Source organism: Callithrix jacchus, chromosome 1, assembly GCF_049354715.1.
Source record: "Callithrix jacchus isolate 240 chromosome 1, calJac240_pri, whole genome shotgun sequence".
Classification (NCBI taxonomy): domain Eukaryota; kingdom Metazoa; phylum Chordata; class Mammalia; order Primates; family Cebidae; genus Callithrix; species Callithrix jacchus.
The window spans coordinates 179,564,297-179,578,252 of NC_133502.1; the positions used below are offsets into that span (position 1 = coordinate 179,564,297).

Genomic DNA, 13,956 nt, shown 5'->3' on the forward strand with positions numbered 1-13,956 from the left:
GAAGCAGGACAGACTTGGGGGGTGGGGAGAGAGCAGGTGTGCCCAGCAGGGTGGTCCCGGAGGAGGGGCAGGGTCCTGGGCCCTGGGTCTGCCTGCCATGGGGGCAGGAAATGCAGGGAAGCGAGGCTGAAGTGGGAGTGGTGGGGGTAGTGGGGGTAGCGGGGGTAGGTGGGGGCGGTAGGGGTGGTGGAGGTGGTGGGGGTGGTGGAGGTAGTGGGGGTGACAGGGGTGGTGGAGGTGGTGGGAGTGGTGGAGGTGGCGGGGGTGGAGGTGTTGGGGGTAGGTGGGGATGTTGGAGGTGGTGGGGGTGGTGAGGGTAGTGGGGAGACTTCAACAGCAAGTGGCCGTGCCCAACCAGGGCTGTATGTGGGCAGGCAGGCTGATGGACAGGTGCCCTGCTGTGCCGCTTCCAAAAGGCTCAGAGGGAACATCCGGAATGAGAGCAAGAAGCCCCATAGTCCAGACCACAGCCTCGGAAAGGGTTCCCAGGCTCTGCCTCCAGCACTCACTCCCACCACTGGGACGTCTGAAACCCATGCTGCCATCCACGGAACTCAACCAGACCCCAGCCCTGCCCTGACTCTTCACCCCTCGGCCAGGATGCCGGGTGAAAGGACTGCTCACACCCGGCATCCTGGCCGAGGGGACGATGGGCAGTCGAGTCCCAGGGGAGTGGGCTATGTCCTCTCTGCACGCCCATGTCACTCCCCAGAACTTTTCCCCAAGCCCAGGCGCCCCTCACCCTGTTACAGGCTGAAGCTGGGACTCCCACCTCAGCCTCCCAAAGTGCTGGGATTTTGTCCATCAGCCTGCCTGCCCACATACAGCCACAGGTTCTGCTGCCGTGAGCAGCAGAAAGTGGGAGTCTGAGTACATCTTGTGCCTTCAGCTCCCTGACAGTCTGGACCTACCCTTGCTACCAGTGCCCGAAGGCAGATGTCCTGCTCCGTGTCCACACTCATGCTTGGCAGCGGGTCCACTGAGCAGCGTGGATGCAGCCTTCAGTTGCCCCCTACCCGGGCCTCTCGTGCTAAGAGCTGGTCCCTGCACAGTCCCCGACCCCTCTTTCCCACTGCCCTCCCACTCTGGGTGCCAATTACAGTGACCCCACCATCCCCCCTGGGCTCCTCTTTGGTGCCAATCAATTGGGGTGAGTACACCTGGCCCCCTGACTGCCTCTGCCCAAAAAAGGACACTGAAATCACACATGGCTGGAGCTCCTGTCCACGTAGCCCGAATCAACGCCCATTTAGGATCTGCAGCAACTGTGCCTCACGCTTGTAATCCCAGCACTTTGGGAGGCCGAGGTGGGCAGATCACCTAAGATTAGGAGTTCAAGACCAGCCTGGCCAACACGGTGGAACCCTTTGTCTACTAAAAATACAAAAATTAGCTCTGGGTGGTGTCGGGCACCTGAAATCCCAGCTACTCGGGAGGCTGAGGTAGGCAAATCGCTTGAACTCAGGAGGCGGAGGTTTCGGTGAGCCGAGATCCTGCCACTGCACTCCAGCCTGGCGACAGAGTGAGATTGTCTCAAAAAGCAAAAAACAAAAATTAGCCAGGCATGGTGGCAGGCACCTGTAATCCCAGCTACTTGGGAAGCTGAGGCAGGAGAATCTCTTGAACTTAGGAGGCGGAGGTTGCAGCGAGCCGAGATTGCGTCACTGCACTCTAGTCTGGGTGACAAGAGTGAGACTCCAGCTTAAAAGAAAAAAAAGAAACTGCAGCAACTGGTGGCCAGCGTGGGCACTTTAACCTGTGAGGTGATGGATTTCCGCCCCTCCCTCAGGGGCCAAGACACGTCTGTGGTCTGGCCTTGGAGAAGTGACCTGCAGACTGATGTCACCACACAAGCACACATCTCAGCAGAAGCTTCCAGGCTCCGTGCTTTGCTTTATGCAGAAGGATGTGAGCTAATATTTTCTTTCTTGTTCTATTCTACTCTATTTGATTGAAAAAATAATGTCAATCAGACCCATTTAGTTGACTTTGCCAGTGGCCAGCAGAGTACTACACGAAGTTTGGGAACTGCTGACAGCCTGTGCCATGGGCTGTCCTGACTTACTGGTTCAAGCCCCGAGTGGCCACCTGTGCCAGGCCCTGTGCTAGGATCTCAGGCTTGGAAACCCTGCCCCGACCTCGAGCCAATGACGGCCCAGCGTGGCCTGACTAGTCCAAGTGCCCAGGGCAGCCCAGATGGTCAGGGGGTTCCCCCAGCTTCCGCCGAGTGGGGGAATGTTTAGTCCGACTCTGGGTGCAGGGTGAACTGCAGCTGTGGCTTTGTATTTCTGATGAACAGCTGGACTTCAGTGACGGTGGACCTTGGTGATGCTGGATGCCTAGATGTGGCCAAGCACAGAGGGCTTTAATTATAGAGCGAGGATCAGCAGGGTGGGAGGACAGGGGAGGAAGTGAGGAAAGGATCCAGCCCTTCACTTCCCTTCTTTCTGCCCCACCCACCAAATGTGAATCCCCACTCGGCAAAAACGGGTGCCAGGCGCGGTGCCTCATGCCTGTAATCCCAGCACTTTGGGAGGCTGAGGCAGGTGGATCACCTGAGGTCAGGAGTTCCAGACCAGTCTGGCCAACACAGTGAAACCCCGTCTCTACTAAAAATACAAAAATTAGCTGGGCATGGTGGCAGGCACCTGTAATCCCAGCCACTCAGGAGGCTGAGGCAGGAGAATTGCTTGAACCTGGGAGGTAGAGGTTGCAGTGAGCCTGCACCATTGCACTCCAGTCTGGGCAACAGAGACCCAGTTTTTTGTTTTTTTTTTTTATTTAAAGGGAGTAGGAGAACGAAAGGTAGGGAAACAAACATTACTGATTCATTTTCAGGCCAAAATATGAATTGGGAGCATCTCTTTTGGATCCCGGCTGGAAAACGATTGAGTAGAAACACTCACCGTGACCGTGGCCTCTTGGATGGATGCCACGAGTGGGACGACAGATAGTGCGTGTTTTCCCAGTGCGGACTCTCGGAAGCCCGCCGCCAGCGCATCTTGGAAGTGCCACTCATAGTGGCTCTGCCAAAGGAGTGCTGGGCCCACATGGTCCTGCAGATGGTACTGGGCGGGTTCAAAGGAAGGCGTGGTGGCTCTGGGTGCGGTGGAGGGAAGACAGGAGCCACCGCCTGTGTTTGTCAGACAGGGCCTGGGACCAAGGGAGGCGCTGTGGCCACTGTGCCCTCAGGCTCCACAGGCCGCGTCCCGTCCAGGCTGCCTCTGCAAACAGACCCTGACCAACCAGCTGCTGCTTTGCCGCCATGCGCAAACATGCAGCTGGCATCCTGAGCACTGAGCTGGGCTCTGTGGGCATGCCAGCACCCAGCCAGTGCCTTAGAGGATGACCACAGCCCTCTCCACCACAGCCCTGGGGGGAGGGCTGGTGCTCCCATTAGGCAGATGAGAAGACTGAGGCTTGGAAGAGTGGGCCACACAGGTGTCCAGGGTTGAGATGGCCAGAGGAGTAGGGATGACAGCGCCCTGCACAAAGGCTGGGAGCAGCCGGCAGGGTGCCCCGTGGCTTCTCCACACCCATGAGCCCACCTGGAGCTGAGTCCCAGGGAGCTCCTGTGCTGGCACCCAGGAGGCCTGAGTTCTACCCAGACCCCAGCCAATAGGGCTTCTCCCCTGCGGAATAAGGACTGGTGCACCGCACCTTGAGTGTGCTCTGGCTCACCGGGGTGACCTTGGCCCTCAAAGCTCATAGCCCCATGAGAGTTGGATGCACAAGCCAGCAGCCACAGGGCAGAGCAGCTCCCAAACCCCAGGCCTCAGTTTCCTCATCTATAAAGCTGGGATTATAAAAGCCTCAACCCACAGAGTTTTGATGAGAATTAAGTGTGCTGGTGCACAGCATTCAACAGAGCTTGCTAGGAACCCTGAGAAGGATTCCTTCTGCTGGGACATTTGGAGGTGGTTACCTGGGAGGGCTTCTTGGAGGAGATGCCTGGCTGAACTACACATTGAGCAGGGCCTTGCCAGGTGGTCAGAAAAGCCAAAACCCAAGGAATGGTGGGGGGGGGGGGGGTCCAAACCCTATGAGATTGGGAGAGGGAGTCTTTAATGCCTTAGAAGGCCTCCTGGGAAGCAGCAACGGGTTTTTCCTAGACCGTGATCAAACTGCTTCAGAAGCCTGTTACCGACAGGACTGCTGGTTGCGGAGCTGTGGCCACCAGCCTCCCAAGCTTCCTGATCAGGTGATTGTGGGAGGGGGCAGGGGAGTTCTGGCAGAGGAGGGTTCGTGTTTTTAAAGAACAAAGAACTGGGATGTGTGAGCAACAGCAGCCTTCAAAGGCAGCCCCGGGGTGGCTCCGCAGCCTCGCCAGGAGTCTGGCTTTGCCTTAACTCCTTTCTGGACACCTTTGGGCAGTGCCCCCAGAGAGGTCTCTGGGCTCGCTCAGGAACAAGGCAGAGCTGAGTTCAAATCCTGCCTGCCTCTCACCTGCACGTGGCCTCGGACAGGTCTCAGAACCTTTCCGAGCCTGTTTCTTCTATGTAAGCCCCCGCGGGGCCGGTGGGGAAGACGCAGCCAAGTCAATGCGGAAACGGACAGTAGGTCTGACCAACATCACCACCCTCCCTTCAGAGCCAGCTGCTGAGCCCAGAAGGAAATCGGGCCCACTCCTTGTTTTTGACTGAAAATGGTACCCCCGGTCTTGGCGCCCTGCCATCATTCCCAGGCTTGGCAGTCGGTGCCTGCCGGCTCTTGGCACAGCACTGCCCAAGCTGCCGTTTGTCGGGTGCTGAGCCGCATCAGGCATGGGACTGGGTCCCGCACGTGCATCGGCCCGTTTACGTTCAAAGTTTGAAAAATCCAAACTGCTCCCACGGAGACACGCTTTCCCTGGGCAGATGATCCAAGGAACCATGAGGTGTTGTCCCAGGTCACCGGTCACCTCGCCATTATGAATGCGTGTGCTCTCCAAGGACCATTCCCCAAGGCAGGGCATGGCTGGGCAGCAGCATGGGGACACTATGGCCCACCCATGTCACGGCAGATCCCCTGCCATCACTGTCTCTGGGACAAGGAGGGCTGTCCCAGCCATAGCCAGAGCAGGAAGGATCCCAACAGCTCGCCTATTAGACGCTGAGGTCCTGCTGCTCAGCCTCCCAGCACAGGGGCCCAGGCTGGTAGCGGGGGAGATCCCGGGAGCTTTCCATCCCTCCCTGAGCCTGCTGCTGGGTCCTTTGATGTTCTCCATGTGAGGGCCGGGTTTTCCTTCAGGTCTGAAGAGCTTAGGTGGGGGGAAGTGAAGGCCCCTTCCAGGGGAGCCAATTAGAAGAGGCAGATGTGAACCAGCTGACCTGGCACACAGAAAGCACCTGGTGGAGGCCAGGGCCAAACAGAACAGGGTTGGGGACACTTGGCACTGCGGTGTCGGGGACGCTGGCTGTGCCGGGATCGTAGCAGGTGGGTATGGGGTCCTATCTTGGCCCCTCCAAGTCCCTGCTGAAGGAGACGCTGATCTGGACTCAGCATGTGTGACCCCAGGCCAGTGATTATGCAATGACGGGGACTTGGCCATCAGGCCTGGGGAGCAGCACTGACCCTGCAGACTGTGCTGGGGACAAGACTGTGTATCAGGGCAGGGAGGTGGGTGGCAGCGGGGAGCCCAGGTACTGAGGCCGAGCAGGGGCCTTCCTCTGCCCACCGCAGCAGGTTCTGGGCACAGCCACCCCGTTCCCCAGGCCCTGCAAGGCAGGCAAGAGGGCCACCCCACTGGACAGATGAGCAAACAGCCGCTCCAAGAAGGGATGTGGGCCAGGCCAGGGGGTTCACACCTGTAACCTCAGCACTTTGGGAGGCCGAGGCGGGTGGATCACCTGAGGTCAGGAGTTTGAGACCAGCCTGGCCAACATGGTGAAACCCCATCTCTACTAAAAATGCAAAAATTAGCCAAGCGTGGTGGCACGTGCCTATAATCCCAGTTACTTGGGAGGCTGAGGCAGGACAATCACTTGAATCCAGGAGGCGGAGGTTGCAGTGAGCCAAGATCATGCCATTGCACTCCCGCCTGGGTGACAGAGCAAGACTCAGTCTCAAAAACAAGAAAAAAAAGAAGGCATGTGACCCTTGCATCTTACATGGCCAGGGGTGCTGGGGGTGGGGGTGGGGCTGGCAATGGCTGGCTTCATCCCACTTGGGATCTTCTGAATAGGGACATTTGGCCTTTCTTTTTACAACTCAGCCTCCCCTTGATTGTAAGATGCTACAAGGCAGAGCCAGATCCTCAGTTCACAGGGAACCCCAGGAGCTCAGCACTGACTCCCTCCTCCTCCTCCCCCTCACTCTTCACAGGTGAGCAGCCTGCGCAGGGTTCTGACTTGGCCCATATCTGCAGAGCAGCGCTATATGATACCCATTTAACAGATGAGAAAAGCGAGACTTACAGAGGTGAAGCTATACTGCCAAACGGTGCCAACAGCCACTCATCTGGCAAGTGTTTAGAGATCCCTGAGGGTATGCAAGTGCTGTGCCCACCCCAAGCCGGCTGAGGGTGTGGCCGCATGAGGGTGTGGTCCCTGCCCCTGGGACTCCTGCCACACAAGGGCTGGACCTGTGATGGGCATGATGACGGGGCCTGAGGATCACCTGCAAGACCCAGCCCCTGCTGCCTCCCCGCCTCATCTTGGACCCAAAGCTCCTTAAACCAGGTAGGCCAGTAGCCCCCAGCCACTGTGACCCCCAAACAAGACACACCGTCTCACTGCCCCTCACTCCTCCCACCCCCGAGACTGGAGTAGGGGCTTTTCCTCCCGGCCCCGGCGCTCCCCGTCCCTGACATAAATCAGCTGTCATGTCCTTCTGTCCGCCAGGCCAGGAGCTTGCTGACCTGTCTAGTCGCTGCTGACCTCCCTGCGCCTGGCTTGCTTTGGACGCTCAGGGTTTGAACATAAGAATAAGCATGTGCCACCGAGGGAGGACCGGAGGCTGCTGAGCGACCGTGGGCACATCCCGGGCCTTCTCCAAGGCTGCCCCGCCTGCCTCCAGGGATTGAAGGGCGCTGGTGTGATGCCAGGGGAGGGAGCAGGGGCGTATGAACTGTAAAGTGGCCCTGGGGACAGGGCTGCTGAGCTCTGCCCTCGCCCACACAGGCTCTGAAGGAAGTGTCCAGCCACAGAGTCTCCGGGGCACAGCTTCAGGTGCCCTGTCTTCCAGGGAGGACCAGGTGGCGTTGGCACTCAAGGCCTGGCAGTTTGGAAAGGGAACCTAATGAGGATGGATGGTATCCGGGGCTGGAGAGTCAGCAGCCAGCTCCTTCCCAAACAAAAACTGAGTTTCTGAGAGATTCCGTGTGGCAGGGGGGCGATCCTGACAGATGTCCAGAGATTCCTGGGAAAAGATTGCTTCTGATGGAGGCCCAAATGGATATTAACGCTCCCCGGCCAGGCAAGCCCTTCTCAGATGAGAAGCCTCTCTCGCACGGCCCCCAGAGCAAGCAGGGGCTATTTGAACGACCTGCCTCCCAGTCCAAATCCTGATTGACTTCCCGGGAGATTGGCTTCACGTCCACTGGAGTGGAAGACGCATGGCCCGCTCTGGCGTCCTGATCTTTCATTAAGCCTGTCCTGACCCTTAATTCTGATTTCTGGCTGGTGCCTTCTCACTGTTCCGCCCGCCCAGGGGTTCCCAGAAGCAAATGCCATAACTCAGACGTTCTCGGTGTTAGGAAAACAAAAGAGCTTTTATCCCCCAGACACAGATCCAGTACATTTAAAAGCTCTCCTCTGGAGCTTGAAGACAGGTTTAGAGATGTGTCTGTCTTTGGGGTCTTGGGGGGATTCTCGTCTGCTCTCACACTGGCTCCTAACACGGCCGGCTCTGCCCTGCTGAAGCACTCGCCCCTCTACTACCCGCCTGTGCCGGCCTCCCCGCGTCCTGCCACTGCAGGGGATGGCTGACCCCTTTCAAAACTGACCGGGGCTGCCTGCACCCCTCCTCCCGCCACAAATCCCCGCCAAGAGGCTTCCCTCTCTATTTCTCGGGCACTTCTTTTGTCTGATGTTAAACCCCTCCCCTAGACGTTTGTGGGCCTGGATATCAATACTCCAAGAATTGTCAACACCGGCAAGGCGCGTTGGCTCATGCCTGTGATCCCAGCATGTTGGGAGGCCGAGGTGGGCAGATCACAAGGTCAAGAGATCGAGACCATCTTGGCTGACATGGTAAAACCCCATCTCTACTAAAAATACAGAAATTAGCTGGATGTGTTGGCATGCGCCTATAGTCCCAGCTACTTGGGAGGCTGAGGCAGGAGAATTGCTTGATCCCAGGAGGCAGAGGTTGCAATGAGCTGAGATTGCACCACTGTACTCTAGCCTGGTGACAGAGCGAGACTCTGTCTCTCAAAAAAAAAAAAAAAGAAAGAAAGAAAGAAAGGAAAATAGTCAACACGAAGATCCCAGGCAAGAAACGGAGGCACCGTGCAGGCCTCTTCTCATGCCCCAAGTCAAGGTCAGAGGCCAGGGAAGCCTCCACCTGGGCACCCCAGGAAGGAGCCGGATTCCCTTCAGGCCCCCGTTCCATCTCCTGGACCACGTGGCCTCCCTCTAGGTCAGGAGCTGGGTGGGGGTGGGGTCACACACACTCTGGGTGGCTGGGGTGTTGCCAGTGTCTGGCACAGGGCAGTGCTCAGTGTCACAGGCATTCACGCTAAATGCTCTGCATGGGTTGGTAACAGAAGCCTAGCTCAACCCCACGGAGTACCAAAATGGACGTGGGTCTTCTTGGCTGTCTTCCTCATTTTCTGAGGTTTGGCAGGAGGCACAGGTGATTCCCGCTATAGCTGCCAATACTGCAGGGAGGTTGTAGGCCCGGGACTCAGGCCCACCAACTGGAAGCAGCTGGGGAAGCAAGCACTAGCGGAATGGACCCAGCCCCCGCCCCACATCCATCCGGGTTGAGCTGCTTCCTGCACTCAGTGGGAGCAGCCCTGGGCCAGTGGGTTTCTCACCCGGCCACCCCTGGCCTGGTCCAGGGCCTCTGTTCCTGGCGTCCCCAGCCTCCCAGTCTCTCTCCAGCACATTCCCTCTGGGCTGAGCGCCCCACGCTCTTGTGCTCGCAGTTAAGAGCTCTAAGGATGTAGGCAGGCATCCCCATTTCACAGCCAAGGAAAACGGGACTCAGAGAACTGAGGGAAGTTGCCCCAGGTCACACAGCAGGACTCAGAGCCATGCCCGGCGGCCTGTGGGTGACGGAGCCAGAACTCAAACCTCCAGTCCCCCTGCCTCTCTGATCTCTGGCATCGGGGCTCCATCATAGACCTGTAGACCAAAAGCTCGAAACGCCTCCTCCTCTTCCCTCTTCCCACTGCCCAAGGACCCACACCGTGGAGTCCCCACCCCGTCTTCCTCTCAGCACCTAATAGCTCCCGAATGTCTGTTGTGACCCCGCAGCCTGGGGCCGGACACTCCAACCTCATCTCCTCACGCACCACAAATCCCTCAGGCCCCGCTCCCCAAATGGCTGTGGGAGCCTCGTCAGGCCACCCCTCTTCCTGGAATATTTTCTCCCACCTGCCTGCGCTCAGAAATCCTCTCTGCTTTCATGGCTCATCAGAAATGCCCCTTCGCCAGGAAGTTTACCCTCACCTCTGCTACAGTGACTTCTTCCACCCCGAATTCTCCCTGGCCTGTAAACTGCTCGGGAAGACTAGGACAGGGGCTTCCCCAGAATCCAGTATACAGTAGGTGCTCAAAAATGTCTGTCCAACTGAAATGAAATGTGAAGCTGACAAGCCTTAAAGAGCCAGTTCTCCCGGCCGAGCAGCTTTTGGGGCGGCATGACCCCCAGGGACAGCAGTGCAGGCTGTTCACTGCTCAAGAGCACCTGGCCAGTGGGCAGGGCTCACATCTTTCTCTTCCAAGCCCAGCATCCCAGTGTGCACAGTGGAAGAAATATGCATTTTTAAAATGTGCACACAATCCGTCAGTGGCCAGTGGTGGCCCTGCTAATGCCCAACCCCAAGCCTGAGCCTCAGGAGGGTGTCAGAAGCCCAGCAGCGGGAGAATGGGGCAGTGAGCTCAGCTCCCACCACCAGGGGTCACCAGCTCCAGGATGAAGTCAGCGAACCCCACCCAGAGGACAGCTCCTGCTGACCGCCTATACGCAGCACAGGAGGTCTGAACTTTGAAGATGTTTTTATTTTTTTTATTTCTTTGAGCTGGAGTCTTGCTCTGTCACCCAGGCTGGAGTGCAATGGCGCAATCTTGGCTCACTGCAACCTCCGCCTCCCAGGTTCAAGTGAATCTCCTGCCTCGGCCTCCCGAGTAGTTGGGGTTACAGGCACATGCCACCACACCAGACTACTTTTTGCATTTTTAGTAGAGATGGGGCCAGGCTGGTCCCAAACTCCTGACCTCAGGTGATCCACTCGCCTCAGCCTCCCAAAGTGCTGGCATTATTGGTGTGAGCCACTAAGCCCTGCCTTAAGATGGTTCTTAAAAAATCAAAAGAAAAAAATTTAAATATCCTCTTAATAATATTTAAGGAAGAACATGTGAAAACGTTATAAAATTTAAATATCCTCTTAATAATATTTAAGGAAGAACATGTGAAAATGTTATAAAATTCACACTTTGGTGTCTACAGGTGTCCCTGGAACAAGACCACACCTGTGCCTTTTGGTTTGCTCTGCAGCTGTTTTCCCTGCAAAGGACAGAGGGAGGTTGCTACCACCGAGACGTCAGTAGTCTCAGCGGCAGCAACCTCCCTCCGTCCTTCATGGAACTGTGCGGACCACAGGCCTCGAAGCCTCCCCATCCAGCCCTTTGCAGACAAAGTGTGTCAACCCAGTTCAGGAAGGGGCTTCTGGAGACCCCTCTGGAGCTGCCCTGGGGTCTTCAAACCAGGGCCTCTACCCCATTCTCCCAGCACCTGTTGCGGTCCTAGGCCTGCCCTGTGACTGGTGGTTGGGACATCTCCCTCGTTTCCCCCCCAGGCAGGAACCAGGAGGCACAGGAATCAGACAGCTCGTCAGCCCGTAGCCTCGGGGGGTCTCTGCTCCTAGCAGCCATACCCCCCTTTCTCTTCTGCTCATGTACCATATATTGGGTAGTTCGGAAAGTCAGGCACCCACCAACATCAGCCCTTGAACTAACATTAGCAAGAGGCTTCTGCTACATGTCCTCCTAGGCCTAAACCCCAGCTTGCCGGGAAACCCCACATTGGAAGGACCACGGCTGAGGATTTCAGGGAGCCCATGGTGGCTCCTGCTTAATGTCCACTCCAGAGGGGGCCCCCAGGGTCTGCTCACCGAGTCCCCTTTTCCCCCGCTTCTGTAGGGGTGGGCTCAGGCCAGAAAGAAGAGCACTGGGGGGCGAGGTGAGTCCATAGATCCACAATGGAGGGCTGGGTGGGGGGCTGCTGGGAAGGCTGAGGTTCAGGCACCTGGCCTCCCTGCCCCTATGCCTGTCCTGCTGCCTGCCCAGCCCCAGGCACTCACCGTCCAGCCACCGCCGTCCGTGCGCATGTCGCAGTACACCTGGAAGCCGGCCGGGTAGTGGGTGGGAAAGACGGAGTAGACACCATCATCCTGCTGTCCGCTTAGGAGCACGTCCAGACAGTCTCGGGGCCGGGAGCCTGAGGCAGGCAAGGGTGTCAGGATGGCTGCAGCCCCAGTGCGCTCCTGCCCGGCCCCCTCGCACACGCTGTCTGTCCACCGTGGGTTGAGACAGCACTGGGTTTGGGAGTCAGACCTTGGCTCTGCCACCCCCTCCTGAGGCTGGGTGAGTCAGTCACCCTCTCTGGGGCTTACTTTCCTCTAAAATGAACTGAGAGGGTTTCTGCACAGGCCGCATGGATGCAGGGTCCGGCCCTGGGAATCTCATGGCTGGGGAACCCTCACCCTAGCTTCCCTGATCCCCAGACTGGGACCAGAGTCCCCGGAGGACGGCAGCCCCTGCCCCACTCACCAGTGGCACAGCCCCGGGGCCGGGCTCCCCGGGCAGGTGCTCTCTGAAGGTCGGCCTTGGTGCGGGGCCGGCCCAGCCCTCGGTCCCTCTGCAGGGTATCCAGGACGTCGCTGACAGAGTTCACCAGGTGCGCCATGTGGGCCTGGCTCTCAGAGAGAAGCTGCAGAGCACACAGGGTGAGCCAAGGGGGCAGGGGATCTGCTGGAGGTTGGGTGGCATACACAGAATGTTACCGGCCAGAGTGGGCCCTCCTCTGAGGCAGAGGTGGGCTCCTGGTTCAATGGCAGCCCCCACCCTGCCCTGGCCCCTGGGTCCCTGTCCAAGGTGGTCTGAGGGGTCAGCCGGGCTATGATGGAGCCTTCGCTCTGGGACCCGGAGGGCTCAGAGGGCCGGGAGTCAGGGGGGAGGGGAAGAAAGCTCCAGCAGGCACCTGCCACCCCTGCTGCCCCAGGCTGTGTTCAGCCATCTCTGCATGTTCAGCCCAGGGGTGTAAACTGGAGGAGGCCAGGCCGTGCAGGGAGAGGTGCCACTCCACGTTGGGCAAATCCAGCTTCAGCCCAGCACATCCACTTGCCAGTTATATGACTGGGGGTAAGTGTCCTCACCACGCCTTGTCTCCCCTGGCTTGGACTAACTGCTATGGGGACTGGTGACAACACATGGGAAGTGCCAGCCCAGTGTCAGTAACCAGCGGGTACTCAGCACACCAGGTTCCCACAGAACCTTCCAGGCTACCAGCATTCCCTCTGCCACCTCTTCTGATCCCGAGCAAGGCTGCTGAGGTGGGAGTGACTAATCTGCCCTTGACAGAGGGGTGCCCTGAGGCTGGGGAAGTCGCAGGAGCCTTTGTGCAGCCCCCAGGCTTCCAGATCAATAAGGCTCCCCCATCCCACCCCCACGCCCCATGCAAACATCACTGAGTTTCTGTGTCTCTCCGATGTCTATGACCTCACTGGACCCCCCCATAGTGCTGCAAAGAAGGGAGATTTAAGGTTGTCATCTCTTGTAACAAATAGGTAAACTGAGGCCCTGAAAGAGCGATCTCTGAGAGTGAAGGATGGCATGGGAACCAGGACTCAGGCTACCTCCTCAGGGCCGGCTGGCTGGCAGAAAAGGGGTCTGGGGCCGTGTTCTTGTGTAGAAGAGCAGGGTCAGGGTGGGGACGGGGCGGTGGTCTGGACCAGGTTCTGGTGGTGACTGCCTGTGTTTTGACTCCAATCCCTCCCCCACTCACTAGCTGTGTGACCCTGGAACAGTGTCCGAATCTCCATTTCCTTGTAACCCAAGATAACGAGCCCTGGTTCTCTGAGTCAGAGGATTCAGGGGAGCCAGCCGTGGTTCTGCACCCTTCACTCCCGCCCTTCCCTCCATCACAGCCTGGGGCTGGAGCTTGCCAAGTGCAATGCTGTCCGTTAGCACCTCCTCCTGTGTTGCCTCAAGGGTCTGGGGTCTGTTGCCCCCACCCTGGGCTGCAGGACCACGTGGAGGATGAGGCAGTGGCGGGCTACAGCTGGCCAGCCAGTGATCGTGGAGCTGGTCGGGTCTTTACACACCGAACCTGTCACTTGCCAGATAATAGCCCATTCGTGGAAGGAAAATAGAAATATACAGTGCCAGCAGTTTACAAAATATGATTCTCGGCTCGTCCAGAGGCAGGGGCCCTGCAAAGCTCTTAGTTTCCCTGTCAGTTTCCTCTCTGCTGAGCAGGTGATTCAGTGAGGGCTGAGACCAGGGGGAGAGAGGAGCTCAGATGGTGAGGCAGAGTGTTTGAGCTCCATGGGGGGCGCTCCACAGAGGGACACAGGCAGCACCCCCCCTCCCCGCCGTGGGAAGACAGCAGGTGGGGGCCACCCTACGATGTGTGCGGCAAAGATCGCTTGGTTAATTCACACCGGTTCTGCCCGTTTATCTGAGTCAACACAGCCGCAACACACTCAAAAAACAGGCACAGCCTCCTCCCTCTTGCTAACGGGCAGGAAAGACCTCTGTTTAAACCAGCAGATGATTAAAGTTGAAAATGTACATATAAACATGCCCC

At 58.0% G+C, this 13,956-nt stretch overlaps 1 protein-coding gene across 3 annotated transcripts in view; it reads right to left on the minus strand.

Moving 5' to 3' along the window:
* Positions 1-13,956, minus strand: part of FIBCD1 (fibrinogen C domain containing 1) — a 40,881-nt gene that overhangs the window by 12,398 nt on the left and 14,527 nt on the right. For all 3 annotated transcript variants that reach the window (XM_017976867.5, XM_035260605.3, XM_054237146.2), the window contains exons 4-5: positions 11,919-12,078; positions 11,450-11,586 (exon numbers count right to left, since the gene is read on the minus strand). In XM_017976867.5, the coding sequence (XP_017832356.3) occupies positions 11,450-11,586; positions 11,919-12,078 (297 nt within the window). The remainder of the gene's footprint in view (positions 1-11,449; positions 11,587-11,918; positions 12,079-13,956) is intronic.